Source organism: Lepus europaeus, chromosome 8, assembly GCF_033115175.1.
Source record: "Lepus europaeus isolate LE1 chromosome 8, mLepTim1.pri, whole genome shotgun sequence".
In the NCBI taxonomy this organism is placed as follows: Eukaryota; Metazoa; Chordata; class Mammalia; order Lagomorpha; family Leporidae; genus Lepus; species Lepus europaeus.
This window is the reverse complement of record NC_084834.1, coordinates 26260657-26284786: the sequence shown is the minus strand read 5'-3', so window position 1 is coordinate 26284786 and position 24130 is coordinate 26260657. Positions and strand designations below refer to the sequence as shown.

Sequence of the window (24130 nt, the reverse complement as noted above, 5' to 3'; positions counted from 1 at the left end):
AGAGACGTCTTTCCTCTGCTAGTTTACTCCCCACATGGCTGCAACGGGCTGGGCCAGGCTGAAGCCAGGAGCTAGGAGCCTCATCCAGATCTCCCACATGGGAACAGGGCCATCTTCTACTTTCCCAGGCCACCAGAGGCTTGAAATATTTTTGAAAAAGATTTAGTATTTATTTAAGATTTATTTATTTATTTGAAAGGCATAGTTAGAAATAAAGACAGGGAGAGAGGTCTTCCACCTGCTGGTTCGCTCCCCAGATGGCCACATTGGCTGGAGCTGGGCCAGGCTGAAGCCAGGAGCCTGGAGCTTCACTGGAGTCTCCCATGAGGTAGAGATATCCAAGCACTTGGACCACCCTCTGCTGCTTTCCCAGGCACATTAGCAGGGAGCTGGGTGGAAAGTGGAGCAGCCAGGACTCAAACTGGTACCTTTGGGGATATCCCACAACAGTGGCCCCTGAAAATAGTTTATTTTTGCAAGAAAAAGTGAGAGTCTGGGTTAACTTATTTTTCTTGTTATCCTATTTATGATACTTGTTTATTTTAAAGTTATCAAGATGACCCAACAGTCTAACAGGAAGAAGAATTACTTTTTAAATGATAATGAAAGTACACAGAGCATTTCTACTTTGTATAACACAAAATGTTGCCTTTTTGGGACCCGTGATGTGGCACAGCAGGTTAAGTCACTGCCTGTGATGCCAGCATTCCATATGGGTGCTGGATCGTGTCCCTGCTGGTTCACTTCCAGTCCAGCCCACTGATAAAGTGCATGGGAAAGCAATGGAAGATGGCCCAAGTCCTTGGGCCCTTCTACCCACAAGGGAGACCTGGATGGAGTTCTAGGTTCCTATCTTTAGCCTGGCCCAGCCCTGGCCATTTGGGGAATAAACCAAGGGATGAAGATCTCTTTTTCCCTGATTCACCCTCTCTGTAATTTTTTCAAACAAAGGATTTGTCAGTTATTTAGCACTGTAAAAATCTGGATGTTGTAAAATTTTGTTTGAGCTTATCGAAGCAGCCTTGGTTTGTTTTTGTTTGCCTAGCAAAGGTGATGATCATGTTGGAAGAGTTGTACCAGGTAGTAGAATTCTGGTTCTTCTTAAGGAACTATCATTTTTCTTTCAAAGTATCTTTAATAATCGTAAACATATAATTTCTTAGCTGACTGTTAGTGGTGGTCCTTGCTGCACGTTACCCTGGAATGCAGACTCTGAGGCCACTGTTTGCATGTGGGAGTTAGGGTGTGCTGACTCAGCACCTCTGGGGGAGAGTAGAAACAGGGCTGGACAGAGGTGAGGGTGGACTGCCATCAAATTTGACTCAAGACCTGGACTGCCCCTATAGGGAACTCTGGATCTGGGGTGTCCCATCAGCATGTCCAGAGTTGGAGTAGGGGGTCACGTTTTTTTTCTTAGACATAGGTATGGGTTGCTCTCAAGAGCAGGTTATAATCTCAGGCAAAACTGCTACCTTCAGTACAGATCAGTTGCTGAGGAGAACAGTCAGCCAGCAGTAGTCCTAGTGGCAGGAAGAATACATCTTTCAGCTCTGGAGGGATTAGCGGAACATCTCAGCATCCATTAAGGGTGCTGTTAACTCTCGGAATTCAGTGAAAGGGTAAGGCAATGTGGAAAGATCTTCAGATAATCTCTTATGATGAATAAAGTCTTAAAGTAGATGCATAGTTGTACAAAAGGTAATCTGTTTTCCCCATGTCTCTGTGTGTGTGTGTGCGTGTGCGTGTGTGTGTTAAGAAAGTTTGGCACATAACCCTGTAAAAAGAGAACCACTTTACTTGTACAATTTACCTGATTCTTAATGTGATTTATTCTAGTATTAAATTCCAAGCCTGGCTAAGTCACAGATCCTTAAAATTGCACACCCAGAAATGTGCTTTTTATTATAATTATCTAAGGAAAAGTCTGTGATCATAATGCATGGAGTGTATGTGCATGGTCTGTAGAAGTTTTATAAAACCGGGAGTCAACCCCTTTCTTAGCATAAGGTGATAAATTGGAATATATTAAATGGTTAATGTTTATGGATTTTTTTTTCATTCTTACTAGCAGAATAATCAGTTTTGTTTATCTTTGTCATATGTATTGGAGTTATTAACCAATTGGATTTCATTCACACAGCTAGCTCTTACTTAAGGAAATACAGTATCTAAAGTGGCTAAAACCTCATATTTTCTAGACTGATACATTGTGGCCATAGTAGCAACTAGTTAACCAGTGGTTATTGCCTCATCAAGCCATTATTTTGCCCTGTCAAACTTTTAATCTTCCTAACAGTTGGATTTGGGATAGGTACAAATTCCGACAGCACTCTTCTATTGACCTTATGGCAAAACAAAGCAGCAAACAAATGGAAATGTTTAATTTCGGGCTGGAATGTAAGGAATCACATTATGTTTTTATTAACACACTTCTCATTTGCTTAGATGAATTGCTTCCTTCTGTCACTCTCAGATGTATGTCTTTACAAACATGGGGTTTGATGAAGGAGCCTCTCCTTCATGAAGCCATTGCTAATCCTCACCGTGATGATGACTTCACATCAGTTCCTTCTCCCTGCCATCCAGTTCCTCCGGACCCTGTAGGTGGCAGCCCTTCTCCCTGGTGGCTGCTTATTACTTGCTGACATCTGCGACAGTGAACTGCCTCTGCCCTGTGTCCTGCCATTGGATTTTATTTTCATATCCCCCATTGCACATCTTGGGCACTTGAGTTAAGTGCTTATTGAGTCAACCCATGAGTAATGCAGGATATGATCACTGCCTTCAATGAGACCTGGATTTGGTTCTGAAATAACTACAGAATAAAGCAGAAATCTGTGATATCACCGTAGAGAAAAAAAGAGTTAAATGAAGAGGTTCAGAAAAGAAAGATGTCAGTAGGCAGGTTTAAGGCAGTACTCTAGGTGCGTACTTCAGCATAATGTTTTTGATCTCAAAGGTTTTGAGATGCTGATATTTTTGCTAAATTATATTGTTCATGTTGTTTTGACTCTGAATTTTAACCTCTTCTACTTTTAATGATAATTTGTTCTCTGAACCATATAAGTGACAGTGATGTGCACAGGGACAGGAACAGCTCTTTTAGCCTAAGCAAGTGGAATTATATTTGGGAGTGTGTGTTAAGCATACCTAGTTCCCTTTGACATTTTTGGAACCATTTGTTGATTACATATTCACTTCTGTGTAAGCTGTAATGTGTGTGCAGTAATTCTGAGTATATTGGCTTAATGTGCCTGGTTGTATTTAGTATGTACAGATAATTTGAACATTTTTGCTTCTTAAAAACTTTCATTATACGGTCATTCTGTTTAACAACTTTGAAAAGATTCTTTTTTCCAGAGAAAAGACCCAGACTAGAATTAATTATTTTTTAATCACATTTTTGAGGATAGGTTCTGCTTTGTGATTCTCCCCCCAGTCACATAAGCTAGATTTAGGAGAGGAATCATGAAGGGATCTGTTCAGACAGTTACTTGTTTGATTCCCCTAGAGGCACTGGCTCTTTGATCTTCTACTGGTGTAGCTCCTCTGATCTTTTATTCTGTAAAGTGTTTGTGTCTCTGTATGATGGATGTTTCACTGACCCAAGTAAATGGAAGAAAATTTTCTCCAGCCCTTAAATGTATTGCTTTCCTTGTTCTTTCAGAAAACACACTTTTCTTGGGTAAGAACATTTTAAAGGCATCTGGTATCAAATCAACAGCATTGTGGCCTTTAATGGGATTTGAGGCATTGAGAAGTGGTTTGATTGGTAAGATTCCATTTTTGTTTCTTTCTCCTTGACCGTACCCCCTCACACAACAACAGAAACAACTTTCCTCCTCCTCTACCTCCTGTTATTTTTTGAAGCAGGAATTATCTCCTTTCATTGAACTCATCATTCTGCTTTAGTTTTTATTGTCACGTTCCCATTTTTCTGGTGAAGGAGAGGGAAAAACTCTCAAATAAATTAAATTATAAAGAAAATAGTCAAGTTAAACAAGATGAGCTGAGGTTTTAAAACTGAATCCAAGAACTGTCTTGAGGTTGTAGATAGTCTGTCTAATCCATGATTCAGAAACATATTAGTTATGTGATAGGCTGTTGATTTGACTAATTACGCTGAAGTCTGGCTGGCTGACTGCATTGCTCAGGTGAGCTGGTGATTTTGATCAAATCAACGAGTAATTATGGTTTTGTGCAGGCAACAGATATAGAATATTGATTCTGTTAGACTAAAATGTTATTGTGATATAATTATATAAAATATTCTAGCACAACAATCCTTCTACCTTTTTCTTTTTAAAAAAGATTGATTTTATTTATTTGGAATAGAGTGACAGAGAGGAGACATTGGGAGAAAGAGATAATTCCATTTGCTCATTCACTCCCCGAATGACTGCAGTCTCCCCAAATGATGGTCTTCCACAAGCGTAGCAGGGGCCCAAGAACTTAGACCATCTCCTGCTACCTTCCCAGGCACATTAGCAGGGAGATTGGAAGTAGAGTGTTTGGAATTGGAACCCATGCTCTAATATGGTATGCTAATATCATTAGCAAGTGGTAGCTTGACCACAATGCTTGGCTCCCATTTACCTTTTTCTAATTCTAAAGCTTAAATTTTCTGGTAGAAAAGGTTGTGGAAACTTTTTTGGAGAGAAAAATTTTCTTCTCTCAATAAACAGCTTATAAACATCAGAAGAATATTTAGTGCTAAGGTAAATGCTCATATTTTAAATGCATTTAATTATAATGGTCATATTTTTGGAAGCCCTCAGAACTAAACATGGTCAGATTTAAAGTCAACTTTTTTTTTACATTTTTCATAGAAAGAACCTAGAAATGAACAATCTGTATAGCAGAGCTCGATATTGCCACTAATATCACTTCTGGTTTATTAAATATTAAATAATATTATGATCAGATCTACCTGAAAGCCAAATGCTTAAACTTGTTTGGTTCCTATTCTGTCTTCATCCTTTCCCTTACCTTTGAAAAATCTTTCCATAGAGTATGGTGTTTATTATAGAATTTCTAACTGGCAATGTTTATATGCAGTATTTGTGGGTATAAATTTAAAATATTTTAATAGCAGACATGTTTGTGTAATTGAAAAAAATCCACCTTCAATTTTACTTGAGTTGTCTCCTGGGTAGTTTACCTGCATTAGAGTTCTTTCTTATGAAAGCAGGAATATGATTGATCTGGAACTTTGTGCAGACTTTAATATGTAATTAGTGTTTGTGCAGTTCCTTCAGGGCAGTTATTCTGAAGAAAGTTCTAATGTTGTTTAGTCATTTCATTGTATATATCCTTGACCTTCCCCTTCTTCCCCCAAAACAAATCAGAGGTTGTGAGGGAGAGCGGGAGGGAGGACAGTCATTTATTGGGTTCAGATAATTTCGAGTTTATTCCTGAGGAATTGTAGAGCACACCTGCTGTCTTTTTTCTTGATCCCAGTTTCCACCTGCCTCTTATAATATGGGTATTTCACTGTGATGAAAGTAGTTCTTGCAATTGAAGACATGCATTGTTTTTATGTAATCTGTCCCCAAATGCCTACTGCTTTATTAGATTCTCAGCTGTTTTTTCAGCTTAATAAGTATGTTGATTTTCAGTGAGTGCCTTACTAAGGGATGTTCAGTAGTAACTTTGGGTATTTTCATGTCTTGCCTAATGAACTAATTTTAGAATATAATCCCTAGATAAGTTGTAGTTCCTCTGTAATAGCATTGGGTCAGATGGTCAATTTTTGATGCTTCCTTAGGGTATAAAATGGAGGGGAATTATTAGGAGTATAGGTGTTAGTATTATAGTTTGTAAAATTATTTTTTCATGAAAAAGGAAGTACCCAGGTTTCTCTTTTGCTTCCATTTAGTCTTCACAACTCCTTTGATTTTAGAAGTTAATTTAACTTTAAAGCAGGGTGTTTTTGCTAGGGAAATAGGAACTCTTTTCTATTCTTGCTCATTGTTTTCTACCTGAAGCACCAACTCTAGAGAATTGGTGCCAAATGCAAAATTTTTCTGAAGGAAAACTTAATTTGGAACACTATCTTTGATTTTTTTCTTTCTTGCTTTTACTTTCTCTTTTTTTTTCCTCCTCTGTACAAAAGACATTGATACGCACATGTTAATTTAGTGGAGAATAGTTTTAATTAAAGAAGCTTAAATAGCCTGAAACTATGCAAGTCTGTGTTAGCCACTCTAGAGGCAAGTGTAGATGAATTGAAGCAGAATATGGGAGAATTGTGATCTACTGGTTGCTTCTGGATTAATGCCTTCCACCCCATGAGGGCAGCCGCTCTGCAAGTCTGCTTCAGGGAGTGGCAGTCATCCAGTCAATGAGCCATCCCTGCTGTGACAGAGGAATTGTTATTGCAACTCGTGTCAGTGCTTCCTTTTATTTCTTGGTGAGCAGTGTGGTACCCTAAATTCTGGATCCCCAACCAAAAATTAGAACTTGTTACTCTTTGTTAATTGCAAATTCCACAGGGTGTTTCCTTTGTAGGGTCTTTGAAAAGGTAGCAGTCAATGATTAACATTTACCTCTGAGTGCAGAGCAGGTCTTGAATGAGTGTGTGCATGTGTGTCTAGGTATAGTGGGAGAGAGAATGTACCCTTCCATAAGGTACAGCACTGCTCCACTCATGGGAACCAGCATCCAGTCCCTTGCCAGACAGTGTTTCAGAATTCTACAGAATAAGGCGGATGGCTCAATGAAAGCAGCGGAACTCTCAGATCTGTTTATGAGGGCATTTTTTAAAATAGATTTATTTATTTTACTTGAAAGTCATATTTACACAGAGAGAGGAGAGGCAGAGAGAGAGAGAGACAGAGGTCTTCCATCTGCTGGTTCACTCCCCAGATGGTCACAATGGCCGGAGCAGCGCCAATCTGAAGCCAGGAGCCAGGAACTTCCTCCAGGTCTCCCACGTTGGTGGAGGGGCCCAAGGACTTGGGCCATCTTCCACTGCTTTCCTAGGCCACAGCAGAGAGCTATATCAGAAGCGGAGCAGCCGGGTCTCTAACCAGCTCCCATATGGGATGCTTGCACTGCAGACTGCGACTTTACCCACTATGCCACAGCACAGGCCCCAGAGCAAATCTTAATATGAAAGAACAGGTATTGTAGAAGTAGGAAAAAAATCTTGTAGCAAAAGCCAAGTAAAGAGTTTTGGTAAATGGTGGTGGAGCTGCTCAAATCCAGTAAATTGCAGTACAGGATGCTTTCTTTGGATATGAGAAATTTTTTTAAAAGAATTTATTTATTTATTTGAGAGGCAGAGTTACAGACAGAGAGACAGAGAGATCTTCCATCCGCTGGTTTACTCCCCAAATGGCCACAGTGTCCAGGGCTGGACCCATCTGAAGCCAGGAGCCAGAATCTTCTAGGTCTCCCACGTGGGTGCAGGAGCCTAAGGATTTGGGCCATCTCCATCTTCCACTGCTTTCCCAGGCCATAGCAGAGAGCTGGATTGGAAGAGGAGCAGCTGGGACACGAATTGTGCCAATGTAGGATGCCAGTACTGCAGGTGGCGGCTTAACCGACTGCACCACAGCGCTGGCTCTGATTTGAGAAATCTTCATAGTGACCTGCACTTACTTTGATTTTTTTTTTTCCCAAAAAAGAGAGGTCCTTGGAAAAAACTATTGTGAACCTGTGGGACACAGATGTCTTGGAGGAACTTCAGGGTTTCAGAGACTACCTTTGGAGAACCACTAACCTAGACTGACAAAACATTCAGCAGATTGTTGACTTGACAGATTCCTGGAGCTGTGAACCCTGTAGACTGAAGATAAATTGCATACATTTAATTCAATGAATATTATTACACAATAATATTAAAATGATCTTAAAAATGTTCTTTAAAAGTAAGACTGTCACTTCAGAATTCTTTACACTTTCTTGACATGTCATTTTCATCAATATTTATTTCATTGGAAGTTAACTACTTGTGGAACTAGAGTTGTAGTTAGTTTTGCTTTGTGTGTTTTGTATTAAATATGTTTCAGGGCCGGCACCGTGGCTCACTTGGTTATTCCTCTGCCTGCAGCACCGGCATCCCATATGGGTGCCGGGTTCTAGTCCCAGTTGCTCCTCTTCCAGTCCAGCTCTCTGCTGTGGCCCAGGAAGGCAGTGGAGGATGGCCCAAGTGCTTGGGCCTCTGCACCAGCATGGGAGACCAGGAAGAAGTACCTGGCTCCTGGCTTCAGATTGGCACAGCACTGGCTGTAGTGGCCATTTGGGGAGTGAACCAATGGAAGGAAGACCTTTCTCTCTGTCTCTCTCTTACTGTCTATAACTCTACCTATCAAATAAATTAAAAAAATTATGTTTCAAGCAGTTTGAGGTAATTATTATTGAGTCAAATAGCATACTGTAATAAGCTATCCTTCTATCTAACCTCATGCCCATCTGTCTGTAATCACCCTGCAGGTCTTTTCATTTTGAGGCTAGGAAAAAACTTCACATAGGAGGGTACTTCAAAAGGTTCTGGACAAATGGAATCAAAAGATCAATTTATTTTGTGCAAAAAATTTGGGATCAGTGCATTTGAGGGGACCTTAGTAAGGTCATGGAAAATGCATATTGTAAAACTGTGTATGAATTTCAAAAAGTAAAAGCTTTCCCATTTTTCCAAGAACTTTTTGAAGTATCCTTGTTATTGCTATACTTGGGTACTTTTCCTATTGCATAGGATTTCCACTCTGCCCACCTTTTTGTTAACAAATGTTTTTGCTAAGTTGTATCTAAACGTGGTAGTAAATTCAATAAATGAGAACAGTGCACTGTGAAAATAAATCTCTCCTACTTAGCTATCCCCTGGCTATCCAGTGCCCCTGTGCTGAGGCAACTGGCTTAGAGTTGTGCATCTTCACAGAGATCCTCTGTGCTTTTACAAGCATATGAGTAGCACATTGCCTTTCTTTCTTACACAAATGCTGGCATCTTAACCTTGATATTATATATATATAATATATATATTATATATAATATATATTAGTGAAATATATATATATATATATATATATATATATATATCCTGGCAGGCATTTCATATTAGGACCTTAGAGCTGTCCCTTATTTTTTTTTTCTTTTTCTTTTTAACTGTGACAAAGTATTCTATTATATGAAAGTGCCATCGTTTTTATAACCAGACCATTTTTGAGGGGTGGGTGATGACTTTCCAACTGTTTACTACTTAAATAATGCTGCAAAGGTTACCACTGTAGTTAGAGAGGCACAGTAGTTAAGAGAATGTGTCTAGGGTCTGACTGGACAGTCTGAGTCAGACCCTAGCATATCTGTGTGACCTTGACAATTTACTTTACCTCTTTTTTTGGTGACAGAATGTTTTGTTGTTACGCAACTCATAAAATTTCACAAGTGCTCTTCAGTAATATCTTTAGAATTTGAACTGGTTGTTAGCCTGTTTTGGGATTCTAAAGGAATGCATGTTTAAAGTGGCTTTTAAACTTTTATAAAGGAGAGCAATTGATATACTTAGCTTCTTGAATAGCCTTAAATGTAGTCTAGAAAAAAAATTCCAAGTATGAATTTGAGTATTAATATTTTTTTCTTTCTCCATGCACTCTACATACCTGTCAGCTGCATGACATTTGAGTATGATGGTATAAAACATGGGATTATTTTATGGCATTATTAATAGTGATCTCTAATCTTATTACTGTTTTGAAGTGTGCATTTATTAAAACCTAAAATCTTTGGACTGTGTGGATTGAAAGAATTTTCTTTGTGCACACTGCGTTAACTGGTGACTTACAGATTGGTGGAATTAAAGAAGAAAGTGCTATACTGAAATGATGAACATTGAACAATGGATGAGCCAGAGTCAAAGTATGGCAAGTTTGAGGGAGGCTTAGGACAAGGTCCCAGAGATTCAAGGGTTATTAGATGTTTGCTTTATTTTTCACAGCCTAGCATTGCTGTGTGACATTATGGTGAGAGAGAAAAGGAAACTGGGCCAGAGGATTAGCACACAAGGAGGATTTAGGTTTAATAGGATTTTATTAGGCTCTAAGAAAGAGGTAGTCTGAGGTAGTTTGACCCCAAGTGACCTTTCCCACCCCCATTGCTGTTAGTTGTAATTGAGGGCACAAGGTTTGCTTCTCCAGGTGTTTCTAATATTTGAAGAGTCTTAGATGGAATTTTACATGATAAGCGCATGTACAGTAATTGACTTTTTATGTATTTAGTAACAGCCAATGCAGGACATTCCAACATGCATTCTAAAACAATGAGTTTTTCTATTGGCAGTTCCTCAGGAAAGAAAAAAAGAAAGAAAAAAAAAAAAAACTGAACCAACCAAGGAATTACATTTGAAATGGTTGATTCCTGTACAATAGGCTCCCTAAGTGTTATATGCTTTGATAGTAAAAATAATACAGGTAGAGTCTCATTTACAGCTATAATTCTTATAAAGACTTTTATATGACTGTTATCCTTCTTTAATGACTATTTGATTGCAATCCTCAATTAGCATAGCAGTCACAGTAAAGTAGGTAAAATAATGACTTTTGAACTACAAAAGATCTAAAAAGTCACAATTTGGCCCTAATTACTTACATAAGCAGGTTCTAGATACAGAACCTTGTTTTTTTACTTACATCTCCATGGCTGGTTGGAGCTGGAACTATAGTCTGGGGGAGGTAGGGTAAAGGGGCTGTCTCCTCATCAAAGCTCAAGTTCCTGAGTTGGGACTTTAAATTTTTAGATTTCCAAGTTTAGAAAACTGTGCCATAAGCTCTTAGCCTTTACTTGTTGTTTCCTGCTTTAAATATACCTAAACTCTCTGAACATTTCCATAAACCAACCATGGACATACAGGTTAGGATAAAGAAGGCAAGGTGAAAAGCAGGCTCTCCATGTTTTTCCATCAAGTTCACAGTGTGACTTCTGATTTTCGTAACTCAGTTTGAAAAACCTAGACTGTGCTTCTCTTTTACCACTAGGGCTCTCCTACCTGAGTTATTAACCTCATTTTCTTTTGCTCCATCAAAATTATTTTTGTTTTCTCTTCAAATTAAACACATTCACTGGGGGGTTCTGTTCTCTTAAGCCTACAAAGCGACCACTTTTCCTTTAATAAAAAATAAAAAATGTTCCCTTGGTTCTGTTTCCCCTTGGGGTAACTATCCTATTTGTTTCCCTCTGGGAAAGTAATTTTCAGAGGGTATTGTATTTAAATAGATAAAGAGTTGAAGGATGATGTGAAATAATATGTAACTAAATGCCACAATATTTGCAATTTAAGTTAAAATAGAGGGATTTATTAAAATATAATTATGGTTTTTTTTAGTAAAAATGTGATTTTTGACAAATTTATACCTTTCTAAAATATTTTAACTTTCTGGGATTAGAAATTAGATAAAATGTCTGTTTGGGAATGAGACTGAAGAAATTTTTACATCAGAAAAAGATGTGATGTTGATGACTAGAATCTAAACTTTTATGATTATGTGTGGTATGTTTTATAGTTTTTTGATGTGAGAGCATATGCTTATACTTTTTCCTAGTCAAATAAAAGATGTATATGCCCTTTCAAAAAAAGGGATAATAAAAATATATGTGATTCTATGTCAGTTATTTCTGTCTTCAATAATACTTAAAAAAACATTTTTTTCTTATTGATGGAAATAAAATATTTTTATATTTTATATTATAAAGTATAACTGTGGAAAGTCAGTAATCAGAAATAATATGGTTAATTCTGTCTTTTTAGTGTGGAATTTTTGCTAAAATATCAGGCTGTTACACATGTGTTTTAAAGATTGATTTTATTTATTTGAAAGAGTTACAGAGAGAGGTAGAGACAGAGACAGAGAGAGAGAGAGAGAGAGAGAGAGAGAGGTCTTCCATCCACTGATTAACTCCCCAGTTGGCTGCAATGGCTGGAACTGCGCTGATCTGGAGCCAGGAGCCAGGAGCTTCTTGCAGGTCTCCCACATGGATGTAGGGACCCAAGGAGTTGGGCCATCTTCTACTGTTTTCCCAGGCCATAGCAGAGAGCTGGAACGAAAGAGGAGCAGCTGGGACTAGAACCGGCGCCCATATGGGATGCCAACACTGCAGGTCGAGGCTTTACCCACTATGCACAGCACCAGCCCCTACAAGTGTGGTTTTTTTTTTAAACTTTCATTTAGTAAATATAAATTTCTTATATTTATTTTTATTTTATTTTATTTTATTTTTTATTTTTGACAGGCAGAGTGGACAGTAAGAGAGAGAGACAGAGAGAAAGGTCTTCCTTTTGCTGTTGGTTCACCCTCCAATGGCCGCCGTGGCCGGTGCGCTGCAGCCGGCGCACCGCGCTGATCCGATGGCAGGCAGGAGCCAGGTGCTTCTCCTGGTCTCCCATGTGGGTGCAGGGTCCAAGGACTTGGGCCATCTTCCACTGCCTTCCCGGGCCATAGCAGAGAGCTGGCCTGGAAGAGGGGCAACCGGGATAGAATCCAGCGCCCCAACCAGGACTAGAACCCGGTGTGCCGGCGCCGCAAGGCGGAGGATTAACCTGTTAAGCTACAGCACCGGCCTTACAATGGCTCCCCCCCCCCCCCCCCCATAACTTCCCTCCCACCTGCAACCTTCCCATCTCCCGCTCCGTCTCCCATTCCATTCACATCTGGATTCATTTTCAATTATTTTTATATACAGAAGATCAATTTAGTATATATTAAGTAAAGATTTCATCAGTTTGCCCCAACACAGAACACAAAGTGCAAATTACTGTTTGAGCACTAGTCATAGCATTAATTCACATTGAACTACACAATAAGGACAGAGATCCTACATGAGAAGTAAGTGCATAGTGACTCCTGTTGTTGACTTAACAAATTGACACTCTTGTTTAAGGCGTCAGCAATCTCTCCAGGCTCTAGTCATGAGTTGCCAAGGCCAAGGAAGCCCCCTGAGCTCGCTGACTTTGATCTTATTTAGACAAGGTCATAGTCAAAATGGAAGTTCTCTCCTCCCTTCAGAGAAAGGTACCTCCTCCTTTGATGGCCCCGTTCTTTCCACTGGGATCTCACTTGCAGAGATCTTTCATTTAGGACTTCTTTTTTTTTTTTTTTCCCCCAGAGTATCTTGGCTTTCCATGCCTAAAATACTTTCATGGGCTCTTCAGCCAGATCCGAATGCCTTAAGGGCTGATTCCGAGGCCAGAGTGCTGTTTAGGTCATCTGCCATTCTATGAGTCTGCTGTGTATCCCGCTTCCCATGTTGGATCGTTCTCTTCCTTTTTGATTCTATCAGTTAGTATTAGCAGACACTAGTCTTCTTTATGTGATCCCTTTGACTCTTAGACCTATCATTATGATCTATTGTGAACTGAAATTGATCACTTGGACTAGTCAGATGGCATTGGTACATACCACCTTGATGGGATTGTATTGGAATCCCCTGGCACATTTCTAACTCCACCATTTGGGGCAAGTCTGATTGAGCATGTCCCAAATTGTACATCTCCTCCCTCTCTTATTCACACTCTTATATTTAACAGAGATCACTTTTCAGTTAACTTTAAACAGCTAAGAATTATTGTGTGTTAATTATAGAGTTCAACCAGTAATATTAAGTAGAACAAAAAAAAATACTAAAAGGGATAAAGTATTAAATTGTGCATCAACAGTAATGACAAGGGCTGATCAAGTCATTTTTTCTCATAGCGTCCATATCACTTCATCAGGTTTCCTTTTTGGTGCTTGGTTAGTTGTCTCCGATCAGGGAGAACATATATTTGTCTCTCTGGGACTGGCTTATTTCACTCAGCATGATGATTTCCAGATTCCTCCATTTTGTTGCAAATGACCAGATTTCATTGTTTTTTACTACTATATAGTATTCTATAGAGTACATGTCCCATAATTTCTGTATCCAGTCTACTGTTGATGGGCATTTGGGTTGGTTCCAGGTCTTAGCTCTTGTGAATTGAGCTGCAATTGAGGTGTGGACAGCTTTTTTTGTTTGCCATTTAATTTCCTTTGGGTAACTTCCAAGGAGTGGGATGGCTGGGTTGTATGGTAGGGTTATATTCATGTTTCTGAGGAATCTCCAGACTGACTTCTATAGTGGCTTTACCAGTTTGCATTCCCACCAACAGTGGGTTAGTGTCCCTTTTCCCCCACATCCTCGCCAGCATCTGTTGGTAGATTTCTGTATGTGAGCCATTCTAACCGGGGTGAGGTGAAACCTCATTGTGGTTTTGATTTGCATTTCCCTGATTGCTAGTGAACCTGAACATTTTTCATGTGTCTGTTGGTCATTTGGGTTTCTTCTTTTGAAAAATGTCTAATTGAGGTCCTTGGCCCATCTCTTAAGTGGGTTGTTTGTTTTGATGTTGTGGAGTTTCTTGATCTCTTTGTAGATTCTGGTTATCAACCCTTTATCTGTAGCATAGTTTGCAAATATTTTTTCCCATTCTGTTGGTTGCCTCTTCACTTTCCTGACTGTTTCTTTTGCAGTACAGAAACTACTCAGTTTGATGTAATCCCTGTTGTTAATTTTTGCTTTGACTGCCTGTGCTTCTGGAGTCTTTTCCAAGAAGTCTTTGCTGGTACCTATATCTTGCAGGGTTTCTCCAATGCTCTCTAATAATTTGATGGTATCAGGTTGTAGATTTAGGTTTTTAATGCATGTTGAGTGGATTTTTGTGTAAGGTGAAAGGTAGGGGTCTTGCTTCATGCTTCTGCACGTGGAAATCCAGTTTTCCCAGCACCATTTATTGAATAGACTGTCCTTATCCAGGGATTGGTTGTAGATCCTTGATCAAATATAAGTTGGCTGTAGATGTTTGGATTGATTTCTGGTGCTTCTATTCTGTTCCATTGGTCTATCCATCTGTTTCTGTACCAGTACCATGCTGTTTTGATTACAACTGCCCTGAGTATGCCCTGAAATCTGGTATTGTGATGCCTCCCACTTTGTTTTTGTTGTACAAGATATTCGAGGTCTCCTGTGTCTCCATATGAATTTCAGCATCATTTTTTCCATATCTGAGAAGAATGTCTTTGGTATTTTGATTGGTATTGCATTGAATCTGTAAATTGCTTTTGGGAGAATGGACAGTTTGATGATGTTGATTCTTCCAATCCATGAGCATGGAAGATTTTTCCATTTTTTGGTATCCTCTTCTATTTCTTTCTTTAAGATTTTGTAATTTTCATCGTAGAGATCTTTAACGTCCTTGGTTAAGTTTATTCCAAGGTATTTGATTGTTTTTTGTAGCTATTGTGAATGGGGTTGATCTTAGAAGTTCTTTCTCAGCCGTGGCATTGCTTGTGTATACAAAGGCTGTTGATTTTCGTGCATTGACTTTATATCCTGCTACTTTGCCAAACTCTTCTATGAGTTCCAATAGTCTCTTAGTAGAGTTCTTTGGATCCCCTAAGTAAAGAATCATATCATCTGCAAAGAGGGATAGTTTGAGTTCTTCCTTCCCAATTTGTATCCCTTTAATTTCTTTTTCTTGCCTAATAGCTCTGGCTAAAACTTCCAGAACTATATTGAATAGCAGTAGTGAGAGTGGACATCCCTGCCTGGTACCAGATCTCAGTGGAAATGCTTCCAACTTTTCCCCATTCAATAGGATGCTGGCCATGGGTTTTTCATAAATTGCTTTGATTGTATTGAGGAATGTTCCTTCCATACCCACTTTGCTTAGAGTTTTCATCATGAAAGGATTTTGTATTTTATCAAATGTTCTCTCTGCGTCTATTGAGATAATCATATGGTTTTTTTCTGCAGTCTGTTAATGTGGTGTATCACATTGATTGTTTTATTTTATTTTTTTTATTTTTGACAGGCAGAGTGGTCAGTGAGAGAGAGAGACAGAGAGAAAGGTCTTCCTTTTTGCCGTTGGTTCACCCTCCAATGGCCGCCGCGGTAGGCGCGCTGCGGCCGGCGTACTGCGCTGATCCGATGGCAGGAGCCAGGTGCTTCTCCTGGTCTCCCATGGGGTGCAGGGCCCAAGCACCTGGGCCATCCTCCACTGCACTCCCTGGCCACAGCAGAGAGCTGGCCTGGAAGAGGGGCAACCGGGACAGGATCGGTGCCCCGATCGGGACTAGAACCCGGTGTGCCAGCACCGCAAGGCGGAGGATTAGCCTAGTGAGCTGCGGTGCCAGCCTGATTGTTTTGTGAACATTGAACCATCCCTGCATACCAGAGATAAATCCCACTTGGTCTGGGTGGATGATCTTTCTGATTTGTTGTTGCATTCTATTGGCCAGAATTTTATTGAGGATTTTTGCATCTATGTTCATCAGGGATATTGGTCTGTAATTCTCTTTCAATGCTGCGTCTTTTTCCAGCTTAGGAATTAAGGTGATGCTGGCTTCATAAAAAGAATTTGGGTGGATTCCCTCTTTTTCGATTGTTCTGAATAGTTTTAGAAGAATTGGAGTTAGTTCTTTAAATGTCTGATAGAATTCAGCAGTGAATCCATCTGGTCCTGGGCTTTTCTTTGTTGGGAGGGCCTTTATTATTGTTTCAATTTCTGTCTCAGTTATGGGTCTGTTTAGGTTTTCTATGTCTTCCTGGTTCAATTTAGGTAGGTTGTATGTGTCCAGGAATCTATCCATTTCTAATAGATTTCCCTGTTTGCTGGCATACGAGTCCTTGTAGTAATTTCTGATGATTCTTTTTATTTCTGAGGTGTCTGTTGTTACGTTTCCTTTTTCATCTCTGATTTTATTGATTTGAGTCTTTTCTCTTCTTCTTTTAGTTAGTTGGGCCAATGGGGTGTCAATTTGTCCAAAATGGCGCCTGCTCTTTGTCTCTTGCTTGCCTTTGCCAGGTGGGTGGGTGGGTGGAGAGAGAGAAACTCGTCTGTACTGGTCCCTTTTTTTTTTTTTTCTCTCCTGTAGTTAGCCTGGTGAACTTTCCCCAGTGGGGCTTCAAGCCTCATTGCCTCTAGGGTCTATCTGCCATTTCCCCGCCAATGTCTCGGGTTACTGACCTCACCTCCCCTTCCAGTGCAGATGTGTAGACTCCGCAGTTGGGCTCCGGAGCCGTGGGCGTCCTTGCTCTCCCCGTAGATCATCCATGTCACATCCACTAGATCCGGAAGAGTTTCCTCTGCAATGTTTTCCCCGAGCCTTTCCCTGAAACTACAGTAACTCCACTTTTATTAAACTATCTTTTCTTGGACTATCAGTGCACGTCCTCACTATTCCGCCATCTTGGCTCTGCTACACATGTGTTTTGATAGATCATCTCTTCCCTTCCTTCTGTCTCCCAACCAAAAAATTCAACAACCTCACCAGAAGACTGCTTGCAACCTCACTGTTGCAGAGACCTTTGGGTAGTTTTTTCTTTCTTCTTCTTCTTCTTCTTCTTTTTTTTTTTTGGTGGTGATGTTTGTTTAAAGAAATAAAAAAAAAATCACTTTGTAAAGTCTGAACCATGTTGAGCTCTGTCTCAGACATGAGATTTGAGTCAATGTGCATGTGGATGGATGTGTGGCAAGAGTGACAGTCTTCACTCCAAACATTCTCAGTGTCCTCAGTGTCACATCCCTGGAGTGAAGAGTATTGGGCAAGACAAGATGTGTCTCACATTGCCACACTCACAGCACAGGCATGCATTCTAAAGAGGGCATCCTCTTTTTACCTAGTCAGAGGCTTTTGCTAAGTTTTCTCCTTTGGTCTTCACTTGGCCTTTTAGCTGCAATCTGAGAGTTTAATGAAAAGCTTAGAATGGCTGCAAAAAAGGAAAAATGTAAAGACTGATGACAATAAGAAAATTAAGATGTATTAAAGACAGGTTTTTTGAAGAACTAAGTCCTTACGCATATCCTAAATATTGAGTTCTTTCAGTTTGTTTTTAAGAATTAATTATTTATTAGAGAAAGAAAATGCTACCATTTGCTGATTTACTTCTCAAATGTCCACAGTGGTTGGAACTGGGCTAGGATGAAGTCAAGAACCAGGAACACAACCTAGGTCTACTTTGTGGTGTCAGGAACCCGATTACTTGAGGCATCCCTGCTGCCTCTCAGGGTCTATATTAGTAGGAAGCTGGAGTCACAAGCTGGAGCCAGGAATTGAACCCAGCCATTTTGTGATGCAGGTGTCTTAACTTCTAGGCCAAATGTCTGCCTCCTCTTTGTTTTATATTGCCAGTGTTTTAATATCTAACACGGGAAAAAGAGAAAGAGTAGAAACCTTGAACTTTCTGGTCTTCGTGTTAGGCAGTGTTCTCATTTTTAGAATCTTCTGGCATAGTTTTTGCCTTCTCAGACTTACTGTGTTTGACTTGCCTCCTCATCCTTTTCCTCTCAAGTTTTCTTTATATTGCAGTTTCTATGGTCGTGACACATTGATTCTTCTGGCATCTGTCTCAGATGTATGATTAGAAAAACACAAACCAAGTGGGATACACTTTTCTTAGAAAAGATGTAGATTCTTGGGGGAGGGCTTGCGGGGTGGGGGGCACTGTGGTGCAGCGGGTTAACACCCTGGCCTGAAGTGCCAGCATCCCATATGGGCACTGGTTCAAGTCTTGGCTGCTCCTCTTCCAATCCAGCTCTCTGCTATGGCCTGGGAAAGCAGTAGAAGATGGCCCAACTCCTTGGGCCCCTGCACCCCAGTGGGAGACCTGGAAGAAGCTCCTGGCTCCTGGCTTCAGATCTGCGCAGCTCCGGCCGTTGTGGACAATTGGGGAGTGAACCATCGGATGGAAGGCCCCCCCCCTTTCTCTCTCTGCCTCTCCTCTCTCTGTGTAACTTTGACTTTCAAATAAATAAAATAAATCTTTAAAAAAACAAAAAAGATGTAGATTCCTAAAGGGAATAGGACCAGGGAGTATTGCCATCAGAAAGGAATATATGGATTCCTAGAAAAAACAATGGGAGCTCAGAGATCTTCATTTTTTCCATCAAAAGTAAATAGTAAGTCTATGACATTGGCTGAGATCCTGTCTGTACAGTGGTCTCACATCTCTGAAAAGATTGCAAGTAAGATTCTTTTGAGAACTTACTTAAAGAATCTTAGCATATGTTTCTATTTTGGATTTAGAGGCAATTGACATGTGTATGTTCCTCTCATTCCTTTGATGAATCTTAGAATCCTGGAGCTAGAAAGAAAATCAAGTAGTCTTGCAGTTTTTCAACCTCTGGGATAAACCAAAACACTTTGATTTTCCTCTTTATTTTCACTTGAATGACGATTATCCTCTGAATAAAAGGCCTTGGTATCTTCACTGAAATACAGTGCTTAGGACAGTGAGGCAATTGATTCAAAATCTTGTTTCATTCTCCTGTGTTTTAACAAGGCTAGCCAGGTAAACCAGACAGCTGGGGGGAACTAGCTGTAAAATCCTAGGAGGTGGTGGCAGTGTGGCTAGTGGAAAACACATACTTTGCGTGTGTGGGCTGGCCACTCCTCAGATTTAAAATACCAGAAGGGCCCCCAAAAATATACTTCTCAGGGGCTATGGGTCATGGTTATTGGTGGACTGTGTCTATTGAAGACAAGAACTTTGTATTTTTGGTAATTATAGGTTGGGGAATTCACCAGTTCTAATAATACAATTATGAGAGATAATAATTCTAATAATACAGTTATGAGGAGGTAGATATAAGCTATTGAGCTGTTTTCCCCAACCATGTGATCTTTTTTTTTTTTTTTAAAAAAACTATTTATTTATTTAAGAGAGAGAGTTATAGAGAGAGAGGGAGAGGCAGAGAGAAAGGTTTTCCATCCACTGGTTCACTCCCCAGATGGCTGTACCAGCCCATCTGAAGCCAGCATCTGGAGCTTCTTCCAGGTCTCCCACACGATTGCAGGGGCCCAAGCACTTGGGCCATCTTCTGCTGCTTTCTCAGGCTATAACAGAGAGCTGGAGTGGAAGAGGACCAACCGGGACTAGAACCGGCAACCGTATGGGATGCCAGCGCTGCAGGCGTAGGCTTAGTCTGCTATGCCATAGCACCAGCCCCCCACCTATGTGATTTGCAGTGTCTTTCTAGTAGGCCATACTTTCTGCATCCCTTAGCCATCCTCAGTTCTTAAAAATGTTTCTTTCCTCAGAATTATTCATTCTTGGAAGTTTTCTTATGTCATGAAAAAAGTGTTTTCCAGTGTTTAATTCTCCTCACAAAGAACTTAATCCATAAGTCTATCCTGAATCAGCAGCTTATTCCCCCTTTCTCACATTCTATTGTTTGTAGAGAGGAACAGCTGATTAGTGTTCTCCTTGTAATACCCTTCATGTTACTGTGTTCAGAACAGATGGCTTTTTTTCGTTCTTTTGGCACTACAAGTCTAAACTTTTATCATGGAGTTTGCTTTCCAGTGCTCTGCTAATTGTAATTACTTACTTCAGAACTCTTTCCAGTCTGTACACTACCAAAACATTTATTTTGAGATGTACCTAGTCCTTTCATAGGCTGGTCTAAATGGTGAGATAATACCAACGATTACACTACTTTTTTTTTTTTTTCACAGAGTTATCACCTCACAACTAGATCATACTCATTGTATACTCTTTTTTTTTTTTTTAGAAAAAAAAAAGATTTATTTATTTATTTGAAAGTCAGAGTTAACACAGAGAAGGAGAGTCAGAGGGAGAGAGAGAGAGAGAGAGGTCTCCATCTGCTGGTTCATTCCCCAATTGGTTGCAACTGCCGGAGCTGCAGCGATCCAAAGCCAGGAGCCAGGAGCTTCCTCTGGGTCTTCCCATGTGGGTACAGGGGCCCAAGGACTTGGGCCAGCCTCTGCTGCTTTCCCAGGTCATAACAGAGAGCTGGATTGGAAGTGGAGCAGCTGGGTCTCGAACCGGTGCCCATATGGGATGCTGTCACTGCAGGCAGTGGCCTTACCCGGTATGCCACAGGACCATCCCCTGTATACTCCTTGATCTCAGTATCTTTCCCCCTCTACTGACTCTGTTGTAGTAAGGATTTCTTCATATTTTATCCACATAATTTATTTTCCATTTGTAAATGTGTTCCCTTGTATTCATTCATACCTATTAAGCCATCTGTTGTTTTTGACGGATCATTTCTGTCTCTGATTTGTCAAAGTTACTGGGACTTTTGTGATTTATTTTTAGAGAAGCTGGAAACCTTCACCTAGTTTACAGCCACAGAATGACTGAGAATGTTTTCAGTTTCATTGTGCCAGTCATTGATTAGAAAAAATATTCAGTCATATTGGGTGCAGTAGTCTGGGCAGTGTTTTATAACTCTTCCAAGTTGAATCAAGCCATTTATTTCTGTCACTATTAACACATGATTTTTCAATGTGAGGTGCTTTTAAACTCCACAAACATTGATATCATAATTTCTTGTATGATCAGAGTGATTTTGAATAGTAATTTGGGGGGTTGTGGTTCGTTATACTGGAGAAAAGAAATCCAGTAATCCAGTAATTGTGTAAATTATGCATGTAGCTTAAGTAGCATCATCACTTTATATTTTAAGTAGCAAGATAAGAGAGAAAAGCCTTTTGATTGAATTTATATTTTATTTTATTTATTTTTTGACAGGCAGAGTGGACAGTGAGAGAGAGAGAGAGACAGAGAGAAAGGTCTTCCTTTTGCCGTTGGTTCACCCTCCAATGGCCGCTGTAGCTGGCATGCTGCGGCCGGCGCATCGCGCTGATCTGAAGGCAGGAACCAGGTGCTTCTCCTGGTCTCCCATGGGGTGCAGGGCCCAAGGACTTGGGCCATCCTCCACTGCACTCCCGGGCCACAGCAGAGAGCTGGCCTGGAAGGGGGGCAACCGGGATAGAATCCGGCGCCCCGACCGGGACTAGAACCCGGTGTGCCAGCGCCGCAAGGCAGAGGATTAGCCTATTGAGCCGTGGCAGCGGCTTGATTGAGTTTAAATAGTTGTTTTGTAGATTTGTTTTTGTATTGGATTTTGAGACTGTCTATGCTGTGATTTAAATTGAATAGTGTCCTACTTAATATATGATCATAATGAGTTGCACTTTTCCTTATTGTCATTACAGGTTTCAGAAGGTGACAATGAAATGTTGAAGAAGTTACATTTCTAATATGATTCCTGAAAGTTAGTGACTACTTACAAAATTTTCATGAAAATTAAATATGACTTAGAAGCATTGATGGTCTATGATGTCATCGGTTTCGACAGAAAGCAAACTCCAGCAGGCTATGAGCCTGCAGGGAGTTGACCCAGAAACATGCATGATTGTATTTAAAAACCACTGGGCACAGGTAATGTATGAGTTCTACTTTCTCTCCTGGTGTCCCTAGCCCCAGGGACCTCCATCACACTGAACCAGGGTTTCCTATCTCTAAGACAGGTAACTTTGTTTCCAGAAACTAGGGGAAGGAAAACCCTTTCAGATAGAAAGAAAAGCAGCTTTCTTTCCTTGCTTTCCTAGAATAAGTATCTGGTTAAAACTATGGTTTTCACGAAAGCAATTAGGAAGCATGTCGGTTCCTCAGATATTTTTAGCAGAACAGCAGTTGTTCCTTGAAGTGACTTTCACATCCCTTCACGATATACTCGACCATAATTACATTCTCTTACTGTCCTTCTTCCCTGCTGCTTTCCATCTAGTCATCAAGCTCTAATAATACTGAAATACACATTTATTCAACATTTGCCAAGTACTATGATGAGTACTTCAAATGCCTTGTGTCTTTCAGTCTTCTCCAGAAACCTGTAAGATAGTTAATATTAGCCTCCTCATTTTACAGATGATGGGATGGAAAAACTACAGAAGGTAAACGCATTGCTTGAGGTTGTATCAGCAGTGAGTTGCAGACAGTACTTAGCCATTGTCCTCATGAGACTGTCGCACCTATGTATTTGACCTCAGCGCTCTGCCATTTTTGAGCTGTTGATCCCTGGGTGATTAAAGGAGAGGAGGTGCCTGGCTGTACCTGAATATATGTCTTCTTTATTACAAAATTAGTTATAAAAGTTTCTTTTTAATGATTCATCTTGACTTCTCTGTGACTTTTCTCTGATCTGTTTGCCACACAAGCAGGGTTGTGTGGCAATTAAGGGTTGAATGTTCAGAAAATTCACCAGCCCTCCTCTTTCCTCAGGGAGTTTATAAGCAGTAAAATGAGCAAAATTGGCATTCTTTACTATTTGTCCAACATTGCACTCCCTAGGTGAGCTGGTAAGTGGCTGTTTATGTGACAGTTTTTTAATGACTACCCACTTCTTCCTGTGGCCAGAAAGAGCACATGAGTTAAAGTACTGAGCCTGTATATCATAGCAATTATAGGGGACACAGTTTACATCAAAAAGGAATGACATCAATTTTGCTTCTGGATTGTTTACAGTTTGTAGCTTCTTGCCACCATCTGGTGTAAAGTTCCCAAGATTGTGTGTGTGTGTGTGTGTGTATTTCCTATTCTCTGACTTTTTACTGTTAGAATTTTAATGGATTTGCTATGAAAATTAAGGACACATCTGCATTAGTAAGGGGAAGAAAGTAATTCAGGAGTTTTTCAGGTAATTAATTACCTTTGACTTTGTACTTTTTTAAGTATTTAAAAGCTGTGGCTCCAAAGTGGGGGTCATGAACCCTTAGGGATTTGCCTAGTAGCCCACTAGGTGTGGGAAGACTTGGCCTATTTCTTTTCTGCCTTTTAAAAATTTTGTATTGTGTGTTTGTAATGTATATAATATATTTGTATACTAGTACATGTATAGTTACTAATTTGGTAATTTGTGCTCATTTTTTTTTTTTATATATTTGAAAGAATTACAGAGAGAGGTAGAGACGGAGAGAGAGGTCTTCCATCCGATGGTTCACCCCCTAGATGGCCATAATAGCCAGAGCTGCACCGATCAGGAGCCAGGAGCTTCTTCCAGGTCTCCCACTGGGGTGCAGGGGCCCAAGGAGTTGGGCCATCTTCAACTGCTTTCCCAGGCCATAGCAGAGAGCTGGATTGGAAGAGGAGCAGACGGGACTAGCATTGGCGCCCATATGGGATGCCGGTGCTTTAGGCCAAGGCGTCAACCCTCTGCACCAGCTCTTGTGCTCATTTTTTAATCTGCTAAGAATGCATAATCACACAGTTTTTAAAAAAGATTTATTTTGTTTGGAATGCAGAGTTAGAAGGGGAGAGTGAGAGAGCATGGGGAAAGATCTTGTATCCACTATTTTACTCCCCAGAT

At 40.2% G+C, this 24130-nt stretch overlaps 1 protein-coding gene across 7 annotated transcripts in view; it reads left to right on the top strand.

Annotated features, from left to right (window-relative positions):
• Positions 1 to 24130, top strand: part of FHIP1A (FHF complex subunit HOOK interacting protein 1A) — a 307163-nt gene that overhangs the window by 174048 nt on the left and 108985 nt on the right. For 5 of the 7 annotated variants that reach the window (XM_062199501.1, XM_062199496.1, XM_062199499.1 and 2 more), the window contains one exon: positions 21978 to 22203. In XM_062199501.1, the coding sequence (XP_062055485.1) occupies positions 22099 to 22203 (105 nt within the window). In that variant the 5' untranslated portion in view covers positions 21978 to 22098. Of the gene's footprint in view, positions 1 to 3667; positions 3773 to 21977; positions 22204 to 24130 lie in introns of all 7 variants that reach the window. The other 2 variants (XM_062199497.1, XM_062199498.1) reach the window with 1 other exon arrangement.